Here is a 9,437-nt window from a genome sequence, read left to right on the forward strand (position 1 = left end):
CTGCCAAACAGGATCCGCCCATGACATTTGATCCATTCATCCAACTACAGCCTCTGAAAAAGTCCGATGTTGAAACATACTAACACCTTATAAAATATCTTATAATATGATAGCGCTATGTTGGATGTTGATTGCAACTCAAAGTATTGTAACAGCTGTGCAAAGCTAATTAAAGAAGTGTGAAACATAGAGAGTTAGTGTCATTATCAAAATATGATGGTGCCAATATCAATGCCCTTATTCGAAATGCTGTTGAGAACACTTTGTTGTGATAGAATAAGGGGACTGATATTTCCTCCCTCTTACGGATAAAATCCCCCCGTCCCCTCATTTAACGTTATTCGTTAAGTTTTAAAGGCAACAGAAAAACGTTAAAGAGGGTGAATTTATCCTCAAACAGAACTGTTCTCACAGAAACCGTTAAAGGGGGGATTTTATCCGTTTAAGGGTGGGAAATATCATTTCCCTTTCGCTGATCGAAACCCACTTCATGATGCCCTTTTGCAAGTGAGAACAGCCACACAGGCTCATGTTTTAACAAATTGTCTTATTCATTTAATTCATCTGAGATGGATGTTCTCTCCTGCAAAAGTGAAACGGCTTTCCTCGAAATTGTCTAGCAAATTCCTCTTATACAATTAAATGATGAATTATTGATTTTTTAGTCATTTTGTCTTACAGTAGGATGTCCACTCGTCGTGGGACCCAACAACTGATCGTTAACAATTATATCATTCTCTTTTACTAGTATGCAAAAGAAAAGATAAAATCAACCCACATTACTGAATGATTAGAAATGCTGGTCCAAGAATAGGCAGATCCCTTTCGAATAAAATGACATATCCAACCCCTTTTTTTACTGCCCCCTCTAGTGTAAAAGAGTAGTCACAGCCATGGTTTCAAATTTCTGTTTCGGTCATCACCGAAACCGGAGTTTTGGCTGAAATTCGGACCGAATCCAACGAAATCAAATAAAGTAATATTTTATTTCATATTAAATTTTGGGCCAAAATTTCTGAAAAAATATTAAATAATGAATAAAATTCAGATTTTTTTGGTGATATTCCTTAAATTTCAGTAGAAATAAAGTAACGTTTCGGGTATTTGGGATTTCGCTTTCGGTATCTACCGAAACCCGAAATTTCAGATTTCAGTTGAAATTTGAAACCATATATGGTCACAAGTCACAAATACACTAGAGGAGGCTGTCCCGACTCTAAAAAAGAGGGGAATATATCACTTACAACTTCAAAACTACCTTATGATGTTCATATATTTTCATTGCAAGAGTATCCTATTTGTTTAAGACCCGATCTACTCGAGATAGTTTATTGGGTCAGCATGGGTTGGGTAACTGTAAATTTTATTCCATTATTTATTCACTTATGAATTGATTGTGAAACAAAAAGGTGCCTTTATCCGTGCCTATATTTAACAACGTCTTGAATAAAGAGAATAGAAGGCCAGACTCATTCTTAGTGGAGCTTTTTGACAAACTTGTGATCACTTGTGGAGAAAAAAAAACCTAGCCGGAGCACCATCGTGGCTGGCCAGGGTAGCTTTTTTGTGGGCTCAAAACTATGTTGACCAGGACCGAGAAAACGACTTTCCTATCACCATCACTTTCGTCTCTTCTTTGCATATTGGCATGTCTCTATGTTCTTACATGGTCCAGATTGTGACCTATCTATATGTAAAGTATCGACATGGCTAACCCATACTAGGAAAATAAGCTGAAAGTGCAGTTTGCATATCTTTGGATCATCCAAACATTGCAGGCCCACTGTGTTTTTGATAGTGTTTGGATTTGGGTGTGGGCCAACATTGTTTGGATGATCGAAACCGTTCATTTGATAGGCTCCATCGGATCATCCTAACATTTCAATCTATGGACGAACCGTCAAGGGGGCCTACCTTATACAAATGAAACTAGTTGTCACGTTTTAAACTATAGGGGTAGAAGTGGAGGTGAACTAACTAAAGGGGGATGTAAATGTAATTTTCCCTATTTTTATTTTTATTTTTTCCAGACGGGATTCCCGTTTTGCTTGCAACCCCTCTTTAATATATTTTAATCGGCTTGTCAGAGCTTGTCCGGAACAATAATAAGCTTCGACAGGTGTTTAAATGATAAAAGACAAGATGAGTAGGTGCGAGTATAAAAAGATAAGGGCCAGTTTTTCCACACCAACCTCGTGAAAGAAGCTAGTTTTTATCTTGTTCAGCAGTAAATCCCTAATAAAGAAGTAAACGCCCAACATCATCCAATCTAACTTCATTCACAGACTTGATAATATAATGACACCTGATAAAAAATTCGTGCCACCTCTTTTTTGATATCAACACCACTTCCCACCTTTTACTTAAAACATTGATTCCTAAATCAAAGTCAATCAATAAATCCAAAAACGTCAAGAACTAAATGGGGCATAAGCCATGGAAAAGAACCAAAAACATGAGTCTGATTTCTGAATTAGAAAATAAAATCAAAAATAATAAAAGGAAATTTCCCTAAAATATCTAATCAAAAAATCAGTTTCTCTCGTCTCTAGAAGCTGCACTGAATAGCTAGCCTTCTATTTTGCTATATTAAATTTCTTTTTGCAGTTTCACATGAAATTTGTAACCAGACAACACACTCACCTCTGTTCCTCACAATATTTCACTCATCTCACCTTCCCTGCATAAACCCACATCGACTACCATTTTTCCACTCTTGTCGGAAGGCATTATTCGGCAGCAATTTCTCCGCGGAGACTGCATCACATCATCACAAAAATAGATTAATTAATTACAGATTTTATATGGTGTACAGTGTAGTCCTGTATTTTTCAAAAAGTACTGTACTGCCCTTACATCATAAGATGATCCAAACTGTACATTCGATCGGCCAGAAAGTAAATAGGTTGTGCCCCAAAAATCATTCCTCAATAGATTGGAAGGCTAGGATCATCCCGTGCAAATGATTTTTTAATGGACGGTTTGGATCATCATAGTACTTTTAGACAAATACAGCGTAAAGTACGATGAAAGTACCGCCTTGCCCTTGATATTTGATCCAACAGCTGCCCTTGATATTTGATCCAACAGCTGTTTGGTGGATCAAATTTCAAGGATGGGAAGTTGCGTACGGGTTTGTACAATCAAGGATTCAAGGGCGGTACCGCCCACACGGGACTCGACGGTCGGGCACCCTATAAAAAAAAAAAACTCGAGATCTTATATAATGTGTGTGTGGCCGTACGAACCCATAATTTTTAAAATGTACAGTACGGTCCACACTGGACCGTAGGATGATCCAAACCATCTATTTATTGGACCACAGTATAAATATAGGTTGTGCCCAAAAGTCATTTCATGATCTATAGACCTTTCCATAATGTGCAGTCCATCTATAGATTGGAAGGTCAGAATCATCCCATGGGAATGATTTTGGGTGCCCCATAAAATGAACGGTTTGGATCATCCTATAGCGTGGGCCGTACCATACACTTTTTTTTAAAAATCCGGGTTTGTACGGCCACCCATCATATAATTTCTCTCCATTCTAACAACAGAAGGTTGGTAAAGATTTTGTTACCTTGTCCCAGAGTAACGGATCAGGCTTCTTGTAAACCTCTATCGTGTCAATAGTAGAAGGATCCGCCATTTTCCACCGACACTTAGGATGAGCGATTCGGTGACGGGCATAAACGGTGACCGTAATCTTCAGGGTCGGATCATAACGGGCCGAGGAGAGGTAGAATACAAAGGGTTTCTGACACGGATTCCTTGCAACCGGACGCGTGTTAAAAGCATAGGCAGTGTAATCGGCTCGTCTGTACCAGTTGAGGAAGGTCCGAGAAGGCATTTCAATCTCTCGAGGAGAAAAAATGCCACGAAATATTTGAACGGCGAAGCCCCATGAGACTGAGATGGTCCAGCTCTTTGCTTTGTCATAGCATATTGACTGTTGCATTATTCCGGCCGAGTCTAGAGTTGCCGGGACGAATAGTCGCCGCAGAGCTTCGAGGCGAGTCACGTTTGGGAAGATGGGTTCGACTACGTCTAGGTGGTGGAGAGAGACTAGTGGTGTGACTGGGTGTGCTGCTAGTAGTCCGAATAGGTTTCCATAAACATCATACTGAAAGAAGAATAATGTATTAGAGAAGAATGTGACTAGAAACAGAGGAAAAAACTAGACTCAACTAAGCCTTTGTTGGGGTCGGTTAATGAATCTATCCCGCTCAAATTGACTAAGTCTAATCCTGATACTACTTGGGTTAGTTAGAAGGATCATTTTCTTCCATTCTCAAAGAGAGGAAAACAACCCAGTTAGGAGTTAAGAAAATTAGAAACCAAAAGGTTAAAAGATATCTGCACTACGATGTTTTGACAACTGCACTAATTCACTGTGGCCTTTACTAATTAACTAGCTGTTAAAATTTCCAAAAAAAGCTGTCAGAACTAAGAAGCAAATTAAGAAAGAATACACAATGTGAGTTGGTGCAAATATGAAAGCAGAGTGCCAATATCAGTAGCCAACCCAAATTAGAAAAGAAGAGATCTGAACACAAGAACAGAGAAGAACAGGACTAGGAATATAGAGTGAAAAAAAAGGAGAAAAACCCAGTTAGAAGATGAGATTAACCAAATAGAGAAAACCAAATTAGAAAAGAAGAGATCTAGCAAGAGAGAAAAAAAACGCACTTGGGAAATAAGAAAACACATATTTGAACTAAAAAAGGGAAAAAAGAGAGCTGTATAACAAAATATAAATCAGAGAAGAACAGGAAAACCCAACTGGAAACCAAATCCAAAAAACTAGTGTTTCCGGTAAACAGAAGCTGCAAAAAAACCAGAAACAGAAAACTCTACTCAATACCAGGATAAAACTTTTCCGGATTTTTAGCAGAACCTCATCGTATTTCCCGGATTTTGTTTCCTCATGGGATTTTTTGGAGATCCCAATTTATCATGATTCATGAGAGGATAACAAGACTCAGTTGAGATATAAGAAAAACCAACTTAAAATTGAAGAAAAAAAAGAGCTACAAAAGGGAAAAAACTGATTTGGACCTGGTGGAATCCGATTTCTTTGGTGAGAGGCACTCCAAGCTCAGCCATGCAGGCCTGGATCCGATCATCACTCCCATACAATCCAGGATACCTCTGTATACAACGATCCTGCATTTTCTCTAAAGCCACAGCTAAAGGATAACTAATAGCAAATCCTCCACCACCATAAGCCATACCATAAGAAAAATAAATATTCTGCAAATGACTTTCAGACAAACTCCCAATATAATAAAACTCCTTATGATCATACTTAGACAAAACCCTAACCAAATTCTCCACCAAAAAAACAGTATCATCATCACCCATCACAAACCATCTCACATCTTTCATCCCTAACCTCAAAGTCTCAGACACAATCCTCGATATCCTAATCGCCGACCGGTGACCTTGCCGGTTACTATACGAGAACTTCGAAGTATCGCCGGAGATCTTAATCGACGGTAGCCCTTCATTGATCCGATATTTGACACTCTTATCTAACCATACAATCCCTCTCATTTGCTTAGGTTTATACCATAGCTTAATGTAGTTCTTCCTCTTTTCCCATAACCTAGACGAAGCCGCGATTCCGAAGACTATGTGTTTAAGCCCTAATTGAGAACTCTCCGGCGGTGGAATCGCCGGAATGCCGGCAAAGGAGATGTTGGGTATTGCTAAAGAAGTTTTTAGACTGAGATTTTTGTGGGTTTCTTTGCAAGGATGAGGGGAAGAGAGGAGCTTTAATGTGTAGACTGTGTAAGTGAAGAATACAAAGAGAAGGAGCCAAAGCATGAGTTTAGGGAGAGATTTTCCGGTGACCGGAATGGGTTTGTTGAAGAAACTCCGGTGAGTGGTGTGCCCAGATGTGATTTGATCCCAAACCAGTTTTTTCTCCCCATCGTTGTGGTTTCCTTTCATGATCTCTTTATTCTTTCACCCAAAACAGAGAAAAACAGGGGTTTCTCGGTCTTTGTTTGTCCACTCTCTTTACGTATTTTCTATCTCTTGTTTGAAGAGGGCACTTGCAATGAGTAATGTGAGATTTTTCTTCTTATGCTGAGATGAAAATCAGAGTAGAAAAGGAAAGTGGAAAGAGAAGCGTTGAGATGAGAATCAGGTTGCACATTCATTCTCACCGTATGGGCCTTCTTTCTATTTTAAATAGCCTTGTTTTTTTTCTGGGTTGCTTTTTGGGGAAATGATATCAGCACAACCATTTTTGATAATTTTGCTAAGTCATCTTGTCTTTTAGTGTTTAAAGAGCTGTCGACTCAAAAGGATATTACTTTTCCTAAAGAAGCTCTCACGAGCCAATTAAAGGAGAAAAGACATCTGGGTTTTGTGCAGATATCTAACATTTCTATTTTTCTTAAATATTCACCAATTTTTCTTCCCTTGGCCACCCCCTTGTAGTGTAAATACACTGGAGGGGGCTGGACCAGGGAGAAAAGAGATTGAATATATCACTTACGTTTCTTAATTGCGTTTGCTGGAACGTGGAAGAGATAACGTATAATATGCTAAACAGCCATACCGTCGGAAACAGTCATAATGACAGAAATACCCTTCATCTCTGCTCATCTCTGTCGAAATGTCTGTGCATATACGGGTCTTGGGTGTATGCTTTATTTAAATACAGGCTGTCATTTCTCATTGCATTTAGTGCAGAATCATGCAAATTTCGGCATGATTACTCGTGTAATAAAGAGGTTGTTTTTGCAATTTAAGTGAAAAGTTAGGGTAATTTTCACGATTACTCGAGTAATAATTAAGGAGCATCCAAAGTTGAGAAGCAGAAAAGCAAGAAGCAAACTGAAATCTGAAATGCGGTGAGAAATGACAATATTAACCTTAGGTCCTTGTCACCATTGAAAGTTTCCAAAGTGTGTCCTAGACTCCTAGTGCCGAGCATGGTTTTAAATTTCGACCGTTCGGTGGGGACCGAAACCTAAATATGCCGAAATTCATTATTTTGCCATTTTTGGAATTTCGGTCCAAAATTTCGGAATATGCCATTTTTTAATTAAAAAAAAAGTTTGGAAATTCGGTTCAGAATTTCGGACCAAATTTTGGACCGAAATTTCGGAAAATCGGTCCGGAATTTCCAACCAAATTACCAAATTTCGGATCGAAATTTCAGTTTTCGGTGGGTGGTACCAAGACAATAACAGCAACAGCGTGGGTGGGTGGTCATAAGGGATGTGGAACCCACGCAACAAAATTGACTTACCTACCACATGTGGGTCCCACCCCCAGCATTTGGTTAGCATTAATACAACTTAGAAGAACAACAAGCTTTGCCAACACGTTTTGAAGGAAAACCCTTTTCTTGTGGGCATATTTTCCCGATTAAAGTAAAAGAGAAACCACCTCCACATTATTCCTTCCTAATCCATGCATATTAATTTCAGCAAAACAAGAGTCTGTTACAAGTGATTATCAAAGACTGAAAAAGAAATGAGTGTTCACATCCGATGGATCACATGGGTGGACACTATGTGACCGTATTGCCGGTGTTGAATGGGTAAGGAAACCAGTTTTATAACCAAACCGAGCAAAACACAGTTTGCTAGGGACCAACAACCACTTTCCTCAGTTTAACTTCAAATGGAAAATCTTCATAAAGTGACCGCGCCTGGCCGCTCTCTATGACCATATCATTTGGGAAGTGATATATCCCCCCCTTCTGATTACTTGGGACACCCAACAGCAGTGTACGTGGCAATCAACCCCACCGAATCTTTGTGACGTGAAGTACATCAGCCCCTCTGCAGTCATTGATCCGCTGCTGCTAGGTCTCCCAAGTAATCAAAAGAGACTGATATATCTCTTCCCAATCATTTTCCTTATATATGGATACCATTAGGTTCTGGTTCAGTTGCATTCCTCGGGTTTTCCAACCCAAGGAAACGACGTAGCAAGATGAGGAGAAAGAAAATAAAGGAGAAAAACACTTTCTGTTATCGGGAAAAAGGCCAAAAAAAAAAAAAAGAGGGATGGAAGAGGGTGATGTGTGTGTGTGAGAGAGAAGAGAAAAGCACTGGTCCTGGCCACTTTGTTCGTGTCATAATGGCTGCCACATTGGCTGAGGGAGAAAACATGATGTATTAACCATGGCATTATGATGGAAAGTTTGAAGGAATTCAAGCCCTTTTTCCTGACCTTTTCCATGGCAAGTGCCGCACCAAAACGGGCCATAGGGAAATTATCAACATATGAATATTGATAATTATGGATAGACTGTAAATTTCAGCCAAATGGTTACTAATTCAGCTCATCGATTTCTGATTGTGAAAACCGCTCACTACCTCACAAAACATTGCTAAATAAACAGATGGATATCTGGATACACAAAACAATGGATAATCCTTGATTGATTCAATCAGATTGTATGGGTTTCAGACTGTAAATTGCACCATGACTTTGAGAAGTACAATCACAGCGAGTAAAATGGATTGCAGTACATAAAATGATTTAACCTTAATCTCTGAATGGGTAGTCACAGTCAAGTGTAAAGGACATAGCAATAAGTAAAACAGAAATCTTCTTTAGAGATCTGAGAAGCCATTTCTGAAGATCTGAGATTCTGATAATAGTCAAATTGGGGTGAAATGATATTCTGTATGGATTTTACATGTTAAACGAGTACTGAAAAAACCCAATTCCACAATAGGGTTTAGCCATAAAAAGGGATAAGATTTCTGTATGATTTTACACTTAGACCAGAGTCCTCAAAAAACCAAGTTCCACTATGGATACCTAAGTTGTCGATTCTATTCTATTCACCATTTCGTTTTGGACAGTGTTACCCTGGAACCATGGTTTAAAATTTCGGTTTCGGTAACCGTTTCGGACCCCACCGAAAACCGAAATTTCGGTCTGAAATTTGGTAATTTGGTCCGAAATTTTGGACCGAAATTTGTAACACTTATTTTAAATAAATAATGCCATTTAATCGAAATTTCGAACCAAAATTACTGAAAGTACCGAAATTCAAAATTTGGTAAATGGCGAAAAATGAAATTTCGGAAAATTTCGGCTTCAGTCCCCACCCGAAATTTAAAACCATGAGTGGAACAAAGCATTTTTGGTATTTCGGTCGTTTCGTTATTGAAAAAAAACCACGACCGGAGAATTTTTTAGATGAGAAGAAAGTAGTAGATGAAGTGAAATTAGTACGGATTAGTATGCTTATGAGAGATAAATGAGAGGTGGTAGAAGAATAAAAAAAAGGGATCCCTAGATTTATATAGGGGTTTGTGGAAGAAAAAGGGTGATGATAAATTCGCACCCCTTTACAGGAGAGTATGTGGGCTTTTAAGTAGGGCTGCAACTTGGGTCGGGTAAAACCCGACCCGAAAATACCTTGGGTTGGGTTCATGTTTTTCGGGTTTCGGGTC

At 38.9% G+C, this 9,437-nt stretch overlaps 1 protein-coding gene across 1 annotated transcript; it reads right to left on the reverse strand.

The window, feature by feature from the left end:
• Positions 1-2,444: 2,444 nt before the first annotated feature.
• Positions 2,445-6,172, reverse strand: LOC143887848 (uncharacterized). The gene is made up of 3 exons (XM_077392065.1): positions 5,059-6,172; positions 3,581-4,123; positions 2,445-2,757 (listed from the first exon to the last, which is right to left on the reverse strand). The coding sequence occupies exons 1-3, from the start codon at positions 5,953-5,955 to the stop codon at positions 2,653-2,655; spliced, it is 1,545 nt and encodes a 514-aa protein (XP_077248180.1). The 5' UTR covers positions 5,956-6,172; the 3' UTR covers positions 2,445-2,652.
• Between the last annotated feature and the right edge of the window lie 3,265 nt (positions 6,173-9,437).

This window comes from Tasmannia lanceolata, unplaced genomic scaffold (assembly GCF_043159265.1).
Source record: "Tasmannia lanceolata isolate RefF3 unplaced genomic scaffold, GAP_Taslan_0.1 ptg000012l, whole genome shotgun sequence".
Classification (NCBI taxonomy): Eukaryota; Viridiplantae; Streptophyta; class Magnoliopsida; order Canellales; family Winteraceae; genus Tasmannia; species Tasmannia lanceolata.